The sequence below is a fragment of the Mytilus galloprovincialis genome, chromosome 7 (assembly GCF_965363235.1).
Source record: "Mytilus galloprovincialis chromosome 7, xbMytGall1.hap1.1, whole genome shotgun sequence".
In the NCBI taxonomy this organism is placed as follows: Eukaryota; Metazoa; Mollusca; class Bivalvia; order Mytilida; family Mytilidae; genus Mytilus; species Mytilus galloprovincialis.
In genome coordinates, this window is record NC_134844.1 from 76754423 (window position 1) to 76769433 (window position 15011).

Consider the following 15011-nt stretch of genomic DNA (forward strand, 5'->3'; position numbering starts at 1 on the left):
TTTTAACAAAAATACAGAAATCTTTTATTCAAAATTCTCCAAAACAAAGCACTTTAACAACTTCTGCACTTTCAGGTTTTTTTTGCACTTTCATAAATAATAATTTAAACAAAACATAATCGGTGAGTCTTTGAGCATTTTCAAACATCAGAATCTTTCTTTTAACTTCTCGTTATTCCATAACAATCTTCTTTACTGTGGGTTAACAGTCTGTGCAAAACCTACTCTGTTGTTTCCAAGATCAAATTCTGTGTAGAATGGTCCAATGAAAACATCTCCAAGAATCCATAATGGACCGAGAGGGGCGGGTACATTTATTCCAGCGAATCCACTGAGACAAATTGTTGTACCTTGTTGACTGACCTGTAGAATAAGCAGGATTTGCACAAGAATAAGCTAAGACAACAGTTAGTTCATGCTACAGTTGAAATTTGTTAATATTAGTACTGATTTTGAACCTACATGAAAAGAGGGGTGTGTGAGACATTAACCCAACAACACACTTTGCTTCATGCATATTGAATTTCAATATAAATATCTGATGTAAACAAAAGTTTTACATTCTATAAAATCAATGACATACAAAATTTTTAGTCATTAAATTTTTTAAGGCAATTATTTTCCTGATGCCAATAAATTTATGACATTGCATAAATTGTAATATTAAGATTGCTCTCGGAAATTAAATTTAGTATAAAGATATTTTAGTGTTCATGCATCATCTGTACAAGTGCTGTCAATCAGAAAACACATTTTTGAATCAAACCTAATGGTTTTACAAATTTCATCTGTGTTTATAATTATATTAAATAAAAACCATGCCATGCACCAATCAAAATCATTCCAGACTGAAAAAAAATAATACACGACTAAACATAGGTAGGTGGAAGTTCTGTTTAGTTGGTGGAATTCAGCTTGGAGTCAATATCTCAGGTAGGTTGAAGCCGTGATAGTGATGTATATAGCTATGTACAAGTATGTATGATGAAAAATATGTGAAATATAATATGAAATTTAAACCAATCATCACAAATGATGTATTTACAATGTAGTTTGAATTGGGAGATTTCCAGGGCGAAAACTTTGAAATTAGGGATATTTGGGTTGAATTTGCAAAATGGGATTAGTCTTAGATTTTAAAATTTAATGGAATGCGATATTATTGGAAGTTAACAAAGGTATAGTTCATACTTTTCAAGTTATTAAAATTAGTGAAAAAATTGGGCACATTATCCCTTTCATTTATTTTTCTTTTATAGAGTTCGCTCAATGTCATTTTTTGTATATGTTGAAACTGCATTCTTCTGCATTGCATGAATAATTTATGTAACTATCCAGAAACAAAAATATATGTGTAAAAAATATCACAAATATACAAACATGAAATATAAAAAGGGAAAACAATAGTCATTTATGAATGAGATCACATCAAAAATCATTTTTACAGATCTACCACAATAAGCATTATGCAAAGAAGCCCTCCAAAAATCAATCTTTTAGTACAAAATAATTGACTTTTTATTAAAATTAGTGGAATTCTCCAATTCCCTCAAAATAATGCAAAAATGTTTGAAGTAATATGTTAAGTTGTTGTTAGTCGCAACATACAATTTGCTAGCAATTTTCAGTACATTGTATTAATAAATTCTGTTAGTTAGTTAGTTACACTGAGGACTGAAATAAACATACAGCCTGGATCTTTTAAATCAACATTTGCATACAGCTAAATTATAAAATAGCTAGTCTAACATCTCTTTCAAACACTGTGTGCTTATAATAAATATACTAATTTTTGTAGGGTTTTTTTTTCCATTTGTAATCTAATTAAATTTGAAGTTCTTTTTGGTTAAAATTTTTGAAGATGATCAAAAGTGTAACATGAAAAAAAATTATTAAAATATACAGCTACAAGACAATAATCAGTAAATTCATTATAAACTGTTAGTAAAGGGGTTGGGTAGGTTTCTGAAATTTGCATCAAATATAACATATGACATTTTAGTTTTCTGTTTTTATTCAAACTCAAAATGTAAAAATAAATTTACCATTTAAGAAACTAAAGCATTTTGGGTAACTTTTTTCAAAGTTATTGATTTCATTTACCATTTCTTTTCAAACAGAGACTATGAAAGAACCGAATATCCGATTCAAAGATTTTTTTTAAACAGATTTGGTTACACCCAAGTGTTTTTCAATTGTCACTCATGCAGATGCACACGAGTTCAAGAACATTTAATGCAAATTCCATTTTCTGGTGGGTTGTACGGTTTGTGCAAACCCTACTCTATTATTTCCAAGATCAAATTCAGTATAAAAGGGACCAATGAAAACATCCCCTAAAATCCAAAGGGGTCCTAATGGGGAAGGAACATTAAGTCCTATAAATCCACTGAGACAAATTGATGTCCCTGCCTGTGAAACCTGAAATACAAAGCAAATTAACATATTATATATTCAAGTAATATATACTTATTAGGCAGAACTATCTAATCTTGTTTTTTTTTTCTTTCACCGAAATTGCCAGATTTGCCCATGGTTATGGCCAATTTAGGGTATGGAGTAATGCGGACTGTATAATAATTAACACCATTTTTAGGGTCTTTTAAATCAGTCACTTGAGAAGATCAAGAAATCAGACAAGTTGTCTTCATCAATTAACATTTCCCAGAGATAAGGATTCCTACTGTACATAAATTTTATTACATTAAAATCAGTCCATCAAAGATGCATTTTGCTCCCCTTCTAAACAAACTATCTGCTCCCAGATCTGCCAAGGTTTCATTTAGAAATTGTTATTACTCATGTTAAGATTTTTATACACAATGATTGAAGGTCAAATGAATGGTTGAAGTTAAGAAGGCAACAGAACTGCAGTCATGACTTATATTTTTATGATTGTTATATAAAAGAGTTGAGAACATATCCAGACGTCAGTTATGACTGATATAGGGATGATTGCTTAATGATATGAGTAAGTTCTTTATAATCAGTCTTAGATATACATAAAAGCTACATTACGAAGTAGGCTAGACATTTCCACAGATTTTAGAAAATACATTTAGATGACTTAAACATGTGTAGTTTATAAATTTTTACAGAAAAGGATTTCAGCTATTGTGTCATATGAAAGTTTTATAAATCTGGTTTTAAAAATTCGGAGTAAAGAATATAATCTTTCAATAATATGAAAGTTTTAAGAATTTGGTTTACAAATTTTGCAGAAAAAAAAATATCAATGATTATGTCAAATACTTGTATAACGGCTTTATAAATTTGTCATTCCCATGAACTAGTCATATAATTTTTTCGTCATGTTCAAGGGTACAATTAATTCATTCAATTATTCAGAACAAGTTTGCTTTGAAAGATTTAATCTTAACCTTGACAGAAAGAAACCCAAATATTCAGTTTAAATAATGGTTTTAGCAATTACTGTTCATAATTCTCATAATCCTACACTTTTACAACTTAAGTCATAGAAGAGTTATCTCCCATTTTCTGTTACGCAAGAGATATATTGAGTTTTAAAGATATGACACAATAGCAATTTTAAGCCAGGTTTACTTAGGACGCTTTACAGATGGTGCAAACCCAACTCTATTCCTGCCGAGATCAAATTCTGTATAGTAAACACCAATGAAAACATCACCTATAATCCAAAGGGGCCCTTTTGGGGGAGGAACATTAAGTGGCGTAAATCCGCTGATACAAATGGTAACCCCAAACTTTGATAGCTAAAATGCAAAACAATAAGTATCATATTAGATGTCAGATTCAACAAAATTTTGTTTTTGTATAAACCCTGTGTGTTTAGGCAAGCTAAGGTAATATTGAATTGTGTGTCAGCAGTGTAGTGAACACGGGAAAGCAAGTGTCATTTAGTGCTATTTAAACATTTTTACGATGTGCTGGAAGGTACTGTACACTTTGCACTTTAAAATGAAATAAAAAGAATCTAAACGGAATTAATCCTGCATTTGTTTGTATGCTCTGTGTTCAGTGTTCTCCCCAGAAATTTTGGATAGCATCACATTTGGCGAAAAAATAAATTGTATTTTTTTTAATGTAATTTGTCGCGTCGTGGTATTGCTCTATTTCCTTTTTGTTATACGTTATTGTTTATTACAAAATGTATTATATTGTTTGTATGCTACAGGCCCTTTTTTGGTGAATAAAATATTCTATTCCACCCTATTCTTTGTATCTATATTGTTGAATTCATAACTGAGAATTCGGTACCGCGACGCTAAAACAGCCTGGGGAGAACACTGGTGTTTATCAATAACTTAACATAATTCAAACTTTTTAACTTCTATCCATGAAAACTTATATCTGACATATATATGGAGTTTCGGTATCTATCTAGTCGGCACCTGTGTTCAACAACAAATATCCAGAACCATTATAATCAGATATCAATTTGGTCGATAACCACATACTGTAGATTCATTTTTTTATTTTTGTTGGTACCAATATTTGTGGATTTAGGAAAATTGCATTTTCATGGATATTTGAATTCATAGTTTTGACAAAAACGACATAAGACGCCTATAGAAAATTGGTAATTCATTGGACATAAAATTAGTGGTTCACCTATATCCACAAAATCCACAAAAATTGGTTCCCCACCAACAAAAATTAATCCACAGAAACTATATTTCCTCACAAATGACAATGAGAACATACCACATCATAAATTTACATGCTCAATACTTCATAATTTTAATTTCATATGAAATATTGAATGTAAAATTGTTACCTGAAGAATGTATTCCTTTCCTGTTAGGGTAAAGGTGGTTCCTCCCAAAACAAAGCTTATTGGTGGTAGGCTGTCAATTTTGCTACAGTCAACAACATACTAAAATAAACAAAACAAATGTTTTAATCATTTTCACACATTTGTTTATTGGTGGTGCTCTTCCATTCTTATATTATTAGCACAAACCCCTCGGGTTGAAGTCATAAAACTTTGCTCAGTGCTTGGAGCACAAAAATCATGCTCGAAACACAAAATCCAGTATTTTGATTGGTTGATTCTTGAGTCTGAGTACAAAAATCGTGCTCGAAAGTTTTATGACCGCAAGGCCAGGTATTGAATTTTAAAGCAAAAAGTCTCTTTCACTGTAAAGATCGAATTCAAAATCCTTAACCTCAAATTAGAGCTTCACCTTACAGGACCTTACAAAGAGAAAAAGTGTATAGGTCACTGTTGTATCTTCTTGATAATATGACATAAATATTCAATGTTGCAGTAGAAAAAAGCTGAACTGCAAAAGTCAAAATAAACATTACATGTACCAAAAAAAAGCTTTTTTTATTCAACTTTATGTTGTAAAATTGTAAAAAATACAACGGACAATAGCCTCTTACCTCTCCCTGTGCCAATGGTTTAGCTCCGATCATTTCATTGAGTTTTGTGACCTCATCAACAGGTCCAGCTAAGAGTGAGGTACCTGTATCAGCAATAGCTTTACATCCGCCAGAGCAGAAATCGGATTGTTTTCCATTCATCATGATTCTAAAGAGAGAAAGGCATCAAAATGTTAAATAAGACACTGCTGTACTGTAGCATGAGATACAATGCTATGGTACATGTAGTTGTTTTTGTAAGTTAGATGTGTTTTTAAACAATACTTTTTGATGATTATTTTAGGCATTTCACTAGCTGTTCAACAAAAAGAACTTTTTTGCCAACCACAATATCAATAAATATTATTTGCCCAATTTCAGTGCAAAAAACTTGGGGTAGTTCTGGGTACAGTAAACACTTATATATAGTTTTTTTTGGCCTAATGCATACCAAAATTTCCTTTTTTTAGTCATGTTAGTAGTTTCAATACATGAAAATACAATCTGTTTTTTATCAACAATAATTATAAGCATTCATAGTTTCAGAGATTCTTAAGGATTTTAGTAAAGTTTAACTCATACTTTCAGATTTCAAAAAGAATATTCAGTATTGGTACATTTGTAGTTTCATTGTGCTCTAGTAAATAAAAATGAAAATTAAATACAATAATAAGAATATCCTTTATAAAATTAGCTGTGGTATACATATTATAATCTTGTTGATAACAAATCACTACAATTATTGGATGATTTTGATTCTGCACCAACAAATAAATTCTATGTCTTTACTCATTTTCCACAAAAGTCTTTTATTAAAACAAAATGTACAAAACAATGGATAACTCTACAGATGATAAAATTTTGGAATATGAACTATTTTCAAGTGTAATCAAGGCTGACTGTATAAGTAAAATTAAATATATCATCTACTTTGTCCTATCAAAACTACAAGTTAATTTTGTAGACTGTAAAACAAACATTTGATTAGATAATAATCATACAGGATGAAAAGTCAATAACTGGATTGATTAGAAAATTGGTTCATTGACCTTGAACAACATCAGTAATTCTACTTTCCGCTGATAAAACCATCTTTACTTGTTATCTTATCATAAATAATCTATGGTTGGATTTCAAATGACAAACGTAATAACCTTTTGTCAAGGGCAAAAGCTGAAGTGCAGTATAATGGACTTTTAATGGGTTATCAAGTTATTCATCTTGATCAATATCATGTATATTACGATTTATAACTAATTAGATTTAGGTAAACTTTAAAAACGAATTCCCCATTACAAAATAATAAAGTTAACGTTGATTCATTCATCCTCAAGGGTACACATTTTCATATATTTGGGAAAAATTATATTTTTGAGGATATTTGAGTGTTTAATTATGCCAACATTTGTATACGAGTCATTATAAAAAAAAAGTGCAAATTTCGACGAGGTAACATTTTGAAAAATGATGTCATTGTTTAAAACATTTAAATGTGTTCCGCTATTCTATAGTATGGTAGCAACGATATTCAGAAATATGCAATGGGAAAAATGAAGAGTTCTTTCAATTTTAACAATTTTAGGTCATGCTTTGATAGAATCGTGTCAATGGTGTTACCAATTTAAAGCATACATTTAGCTACTAAATATTATTGTTTAACATCAAACAACTGTTCCAATTTGTTGTTTAGGTTAAAATTACGACTTATTGACATTATTCATATAGCTGTGCATTCTATTCAAAAATAATTTCAGAATACATTGTCGTAAAAAAGTTGGCTGTCCTAATCATGGCAGTTGTAAATAATAAAATATGCACTTAAAATGACTATATGTGAATTGTGTAAGATTAAATGATAATAATATACAAGACTATAGAAATTCATTGGTTTACAGTTACCCACAAAATCCACCAAAAATTAATATCCAGGGAACAATAATGAATCCACAGTATATCATTTTTCATTTTTTTTCAACAACATGTATCATTATAAATAGATTACCCGTCCATTTTGAATTCCCAGTATGCTTGTGTTGTGACTGGAACGTATGTAAAGTTTCCTTTGTATAACTTTGGGTCACTGCCTCCAAGGAGTAACTCTCCACCTTCTTTTGCAGTGGGATCTCTAGAAAAATTATAAACAATAGAAGTTTATAGTAGACTGGGAAATCTGATGGTGTTTTTATTTTATAATGAGGCCTATTTATTTTTAGTTTAATAGTTTCTTGTGATTGCTTTAAGCCTCATCAGCACAAATATTAGAAGATTATCAATGGTATTACTTCAATTTCAGAAATCTGTTAAATGTCTGGCTATTAAAACCGTCCTACACACCAATTGCTTCACATATATCATAGTGTTCTGTTATAAGTTAAATATTATGTGCTTTCATTTCTGTTTACCATACATGTATGCTTCTTTACCTTTTTAGACAAAAATACTGTAAATTCAGAAACTAATGAATTTCCAAAATCATATCTACAATCAAATATACTCTCAATTTAGTCAATTTGTAGGATTAGAGTATACTTATTATAACTGTGAACCTGATTGAACCTTATTCTTGTTGCCACTCAATCTGATAATGGAGATTTCTCTCTACATTGAAGTCCTGTTAGTGACCTTCTGCTGTTGTTTTTTTCTATGGTCGGTTTGTTGTCTCTTTGGCACATTCCCCATTTCCATTCTCAATTTTATTGACAAATTTCCAGAGGAATCAAAGATTATCAATAGCAAAACATTCAAACATTCAATTCTTAAAGATCAATTATTCACATACATAAAAATATTTATCATGTTTAGTGGTGACTATGTTCTACTCTTGAAAATTAGTGATGCTTCAGTATGCAAATGTAATTCATACCTGTCTAAGTAAAATGAAAAAATTGGTGCTGGCACCAAATTCTGTTTAACCATGTTATAGAAAACTGGAGTAACACCATCTACGGAAATTCTCTCATAGGCCATTCCTAAAATACCGTCAAATTTAGCTGCAACAAATGTAATTCCTGGTTGGGTAACTGCTTCAGCAAAAGTCTGACCTTTCACAGTGATGCTCCCAATCTATAAAGAATAGCGAAAAAAGTTTTCTTTTAAAATGTTATCGATTCATGCAAAAAAAGAAGGCACAGCAACATTTTAAATGCAACTCCCAAAATTCATACAATTTCATTTCAGATTTAATCTACTATTTTAAGAGTGGATGCACACAAAGAGTGCCCCATTCTGAATCTGCACTTTGCGCGATGTGTACTGTACATGTAGTTTATCGATAAGACAAAGTCCATGTCATGGCTATGCAAACCCCAAAAATTACTTTGGAGAATGAAATGCAATAGTAAATCAAGTAAGTAAGTTTCATAGTATCACAAAATTCTGTCATGCTGTTCATTGAGACAGAAGGAAGACAAAAATCTTTGGAGGCCTTCAGTTGTCATCTGCGGAGGAAGGTTTGTTGTCTCTTTGACATATTCCCCATTTCAATTCTCAATTTTATTATTTTGTTTACTAGTAATTTGTCATATGGATACTTACTGTTACTGAATCAGTGCTAAGGAAACCAGTCAAACTTCCTGTTCCATATCTAATAGAAAAGGCAGTTCCATTCTTGACATAAGTACTTGACTTTGTGCTGTCATATTTTTGGTGCAATACTGGAAAAGAAAATATTATGTATGATTCAGTCATGATATTAAAATGTGACTTCAATCATTCAATTAATGTTTCTTTAATCTTTAAACTATTTATAAATGTTATTTGAATGTTATATGAAATGTATAGAGTAAGATAGTTATTCATTCCATCTTGATTTTAAATCTTCAAATATATTCAATGTCATTCAATTCCAAATGTAATGTTGATGGCCATCCAAAAAAAATCAAAAATCCATCACATAATATTCAATTTGGTAATTTAGGGATCAGTGACTTTGAAAAGCCAATAATGATATCGTTCATTTTGTTTCAAAAGTAGGACCCATCAGTTCATATTTGAAATCTAGCCATAGTGATAAGTACCTTCATTGGCCAAAATTTGATCATGACGTCAAGTGTTCTTACTTGCCTCTAAAATTCCTATGATGAAGCCAGGAAAAAAGGCTACTATGACTGATGAGGTCATATATAAAGAACAAATCTTGCAGCAGAGCATTTGAAAAAGGATTAGTATGACTTCATATCGTCTAGAAATCAGTAGAGAAACAGATTTCCACCACTAAATTTAACTTTCTTGAGTGGATAAATATCATATCACACTCAAAGCAGTGGTATAATCTATATTTATAACACACTTCATTGAAATTGTTGATAGAGCACTTGAACATTAATCATATGTATTAAGGTGGTACCTAACACTACAGGGAGATAACTCTGTAAATTCAGCTAAACATTTTAATTACGTTGTGTTGTAAAAGGAATATTAAGCTTCTCAATGATCAAAATTGGCGTTTATCAAATTGCTATATATAACCAGTGTAATTTTTCTGACAAAACGGTTGGTTCAAATCTTTTTTAATTTTTATAATTAAACGAGCCAAATTAATTTCAGTGAAAGTATTGGGTACCACCTTAAGTAATTCCAAGTAATTGAATATTGCATTAAGTCATTGAGTTCACTTAACTTCACTATACTTACGACAAGCGATATCGGTGACATGACATTTCTTTGATGGTACCCACAAGTTAGATGATCCAGTATCAAATACAACATTAAATGTCTGTGGTGGTGTTCCTATTGTGATTGGACCATAATATTGTGCCTAAAAACAATAATATACATGTAGGTTTTACTGTGCTGATAGCTAGTATATTGCCTTTAGATTTATCTCCTTTTTAATAAAGATTGGATGTGCTCAAATTTCATTACTGCTGGAGAAAATTCTTATGTCAAATGACAGAAAATAAATGGCATTTCCTATCTAAAAGGATCTGGATGAGGTACTTCATTTCTTTTTTCTTTAACTTTTTGACCATTTTTTTTATATTAATTATTTTGCCTGTTAATATTCTAAATGATTTAGTGCCCAATTATTTTCTATTCTTTTTTATAGCTTTTTTACTCTTTATTCTTTATCAACTAATTAAAAGTCCTTTATTTTTCACTTTTTGTCCATTATTCTCTTTTCTGTAAACCCCATCCAGAAAATTGTCCAAACATTATAAAGGATATGCACAATAGACCTTTAAGAATTTCCCCATTCTCAGATTCTGTGTTAATTCCAGACTAGGACAGTCTACACTAGCTGTAGCTCATAAATATGCCAATTCCTTCTTCGACTATAAACAATACTCACATCCATATAGTCTACCAGGGGTTCAGGAGATGGCCCTCTGATTTGATCTGAGCCATATCTCCATTCTAAAGCTTTTATGGATGTGCCAACTTCTGCTAAAGTTCTTCTCACTGTCTTAAACTTCTTCAATTTGATTCTGAAAATAAGAGTTGATGTAGGAATATTGCAGTTGTTTTCCTTATGTGAGATGTGTTTGAGCTTAGGAATTAAAACCACTTTATAAAGGACTTTCTGAATTTTCCTTGCAGTTCAGTATTTTTGCTTTTTTACTTTTTTACGGTAGCGCAATAGAAATATTTACTCATCCCCAATCAGACCCTTTTTGTTAGAAACTTACCCAAGTCTACCTAACTGTTTCCAAACGCAAGAGACCAGTTTTCTCCTCTATATATATGGTTCATCGTCACTAACTACACTTGTGCTAAACTTTATCTAGCCTATTTTATAAGTTCATATTTTTTACTCACAGGCACTTGTTTCTGTCAATGTGGAGTTTACTATCCACACAGGCACTTGTTTCTGTTAATGTGGGGTTTAGGGTTTACTATCCACATGCGGATAGTAAACTCCACATTGACAGAAACAAGTGGAGTTCAAGTGCCTGTGTTTTTACCCCCCCCCCCCTATTTTTCACCATTCGAATGTTTACCAAGTTTTACAAAATTTTCCATACAGAATGCGATTTGAATTATAGTGCTTAACATGACAAAGCAAAAAATTAATACAAAACAAAGGAAGTCCCGTGTCTTACACCTAATTTTACGGATGTCATGATCACACAACAAAGCGTAAAACAATATTTTTTTAGTATGCACGAAGTTTGAGATATCTTACCTCTGTAATGCACTGCAAACGGTTACAAGAAGGACGCACAAACAAATATTTAATGCCTTCATGGTGAGATTCCAGTAAATGCAAAGAAAGATACCGGCTGACAAGGACTTTTATAAATCGAACCAAATCATGTGATAAAATGTTCACGTGATGCGTTATCTGAGTCATGTCCCTTGTCACGCTTCAAAGATTGCAATACGGTCCTGTGATAAGTAGTCTAGCTATGTCTCGGCTAAATATGACCATGCATTCCCCACAAATGTCTTATATCAATTAAAAAATGAAGTATGTTAAATGAACGTAGTTTCCTGTGTTCAATAATTAAATGTGTTCCCTCTTATTAACTCCTAGGCTACACAGGATTTTTATTGAATGAGGCACACAGATCAAAGCCTGACTGCATGAGTCCTTTATTATCAAATAATCAAGGACTACCAATCGTGCTTGATTAGTTATCAAATTCAATGTCAACACTTTTGAGCTATTTTCTTGGTGGATGAAATCTGAGTGACCGGTGAGAACTGGGCCACTGACCTTTAATTAGAAAACTTGCGGACACTCGGCCTAGTCAATTTAAAGATTTGAGTCAGGCGAGCGCACCTGCAAAATGCGGGATTCCAACTCACTGTTATTCTGAACCCAAATTTTGGAAGACTATAATAATGGTGAAATAGTTCGACTTGGTCACCGAGGCCCCTCTTTAAGTTCAGTTCAACGAAGAACCAAATTAATAAATGGCATAAACATGATGATAAACTTCAAAGTGTTGAAAGCGGTCACTCACTGGACACAGTCAGAAAAGTAGTAGTAGCAATTGAGTGCACGCTTCGTTTCCCCACCCCTTCACTTTATATAAATATGCACTGTAGACTTGTTGGACAAGATGCTTCTAATCATATGACAAATATTTTGCTACTGAGTACTATAAATGTTTGACTGACTGAGTACCAAGAATATTTCAATATTTTGTTCGTAGCTGAGTTCCATTGAATCGTATAGCAAAATTTCCTATGACGAGAAATGTATGATTCTGATGTTATAAAATGTTATTCACGCATGATGCGAAATAAGGGACAGTGCAACACGTAATGTGCTGTTGTTTCTACAGCACCAAATAAACCGAAAGTTCAGAAATTAAATAACATGTGTCATTCAAAAATTCGACACGAATGAAAATGCCATCTTCCCATAGTCACTGTGCTTAAGTTTAGGATTTTCCCTAAACGATTAATACAACTTTTTAATTCAGTGGTTTAATTGATGCATCCATGGGATTGTTATTCTATAGAAGAGAAGTCCCTAACCGACACAAGGCGGCTCCATCTTGGGCTGTGACCCACAGCCGTTTAAGCACAGTGATAGTGATATATATATATAGGTGTAAGCAGTTATCTCGATCATTTGCAAACGTGTTTTTAAACGGTTTTTAAAGAGCCTTTCATACCTTAATGTAGTTTTATATAATTTATAATTTGCCATTTCTATTTAAATTGATCAACAAGATTTTGTTTAACCGTTTAATAGTATATAGCCATGTATCACTTACAAAATATTGGGTGTCCTATACAAATGACAAACCCGATTCATCAAGAATGGATTTAACATTTTTTAACCAAGTAATATCATTTTTACATTTTTATACAATGAGTACTTGTATAGAATTGCAGGAAGTTTTTCTTGTTTTCCAGACAATAATTTTGTCCAGTAGTTAATTATACGGAGTTTTATATCAATTTCCAAAGGAAATCTGCCCAATTCTCCATATATCATAAAATTAGGTGTAGAATTTTTGACCTTTAGCAAAAGTTTGCAAAATTTCATATGAACCCTTTCTATAACCGAATTATTACCAAAACCACAAACTTCACTACCATAAATTAAAATAGGTTTAACAATCTTATCAAACAATTCGATTTGATATTCAATAGAAAGATTGTGCAATCTTCCTTTTTTGATAACATTGTACATAGCACATGTTGCTTTTTTTGCTTGTGCTTTTTTTGCCTTTAAGAAACTTCCTGTTCTACTGAATAAGACACCTAAACAAGTAAACTCATTAACAATTTCTAGTACAATATCGTTATAATTAAACTGAACATTATTAGGTAGTCTCCCTTTAGAGAAAATTACAATTTTACTTTTTTGTACATTCACTTTCAATTTAATCAGGGCCGTAACTAGCCTCTTTTAATAGTGAGGCAAATTCTTTTGCCGAGCGTAGCGAGGCGAAAAAAATTTGCGAGGGGTATTGGGCCCACTTAAAGGCCCCCAGAAGCTCTGAGAAAAATAGCGCAAAATCGTGCATTCTGAACGTTTCCAGGACTATTTCTTACATTGAAACGCAATAAAATTTTAGCTATTCTTTCCGACAATATTCTGGTCCCAAAGCAAAAACATAGATTCATTGTAATTTAAGACTTTTTATGTTTTACGGGGACAACATCAAAAGTAGACCGATATGTAGTATAAAGCAAATATCGTCAATCTCATAATCATTAAAACCGGATCCGTCTGTCTGTTCTTGTCTTGTATTGTGCTTTGGTGACTTTTTTATGACTAGATTCAAATATAGACTAGTGACAGTGCAGTATTATACTTTAAGTACTAGTACTGTTTAAGTCACTAAGGACCATCTTGACCTTGTTTTACGGTATTAATGTTAATTTTATTGTTAACTATCAAGCAACTATCAAGATGAAGAACAGGAATAAAAACTTTGACCACTGATCATTTATATTTTGTCTATGCATTGACTTTGTGTTAGATAAGGTCCCGTGTACGTTTACTCCAAATTCCTGTATTTTCTGTTAAAGCGTCTGAACACGACTAAGGCAGGTTTAACCCTTCAATGAAAAAGGTCATATGGCAATACATTGATGTTTTTTATAGATGATTTGATTCCGGGAAATTGGCGGTCTTTTTTAACATTGTTTATTAATTTAAACCATGTCAGCAAACTAGTTTTATCTACAAAAAAGAGCCAGTTTTGTATTCTTTGATATCAAGTTCAATTACCCATGCAGAAACGAACTTTTTTTCTGTGTCCAGTAGCATCGTATATTCTTATAATATTTTCTCGCACAATGTCTGGACATCGGTGGACATGCAACATTGCATCAACACTCAGACTATAGTCATAAAATAGGGAAATAAATGAAAAAGACAAACCCGGGACACAGAAGTACAAACAATAGACCTGTCACCATCATCTCTGAAAACTAAAAGTAAAATAGAAACATGGATCACGAAAAACATGCATGGGCGACATCAGAGAGTGAAGAGAACTTGCTTCTTGCAAAACAATTTCCGTGAAAACAATTTGATATGAAGACAATCTTTTGTTTCAGTTTTTTTTTTTTTTTAAATTTCCAACATGAGGCATTTACCTCATTTGCCTCAATGTAGTTACGGCCCTGAATTTCCACACTTCACAGTATTCAGATAAAGTATCCAGTTGCTTTTGTAAGTCAACTTGCGACTCTGATAACAAAACTGTATCATCTGCATACAATATTACAAAAAGTTTAAAGGGACACTA

The 15011-nt window shown here is 31.7% G+C and overlaps 1 protein-coding gene across 3 annotated transcripts; it reads right to left on the reverse strand.

The window, feature by feature from the left end:
• LOC143083694 (lysosomal aspartic protease-like) lies at positions 1–11633 on the reverse strand. Of its 3 annotated transcripts, none has more exons than XM_076259989.1 (9): positions 11474–11633; positions 10640–10775; positions 9982–10105; positions 8884–9002; positions 8213–8412; positions 7352–7474; positions 5371–5518; positions 4760–4858; positions 1–363 (listed from the first exon to the last, which is right to left on the reverse strand). In XM_076259989.1, the coding sequence occupies exons 1-9, from the start codon at positions 11533–11535 to the stop codon at positions 193–195; spliced, it is 1182 nt and encodes a 393-aa protein (XP_076116104.1). In that variant the 5' UTR covers positions 11536–11633; the 3' UTR covers positions 1–192. The 3 variants fall into 3 exon arrangements, with proteins under 3 accessions (XP_076116104.1, XP_076116102.1, XP_076116103.1); XM_076259987.1 differs by having other exon boundaries at positions 1–2421; XM_076259988.1 differs by lacking the exon at positions 1–363 and adding an exon at positions 3421–3734.
• Between the last annotated feature and the right edge of the window lie 3378 nt (positions 11634–15011).

Bases quoted from the DNA above. Each gene is read 5' to 3' on its own strand.
- LOC143083694 (XM_076259987.1), bottom strand. From the start codon at position 11,535: ATGAAGGCATTAAATATTTGTTTGTGCGTCCTTCTTGTAACCGTTTGC. The intron at 8,413-8,883 runs GTAAGTATCCAT...TATTCTTTATAG, and splicing joins TTAGCACTGATTCAGTAACA to ATTGGGAGCATCACTGTGAA. The intron at 5,519-7,351 runs GTAATCTATTTA...TTCTCTCTTTAG, and splicing joins TGGGAATTCAAAATGGACGG to AATCATGATGAATGGAAAAC.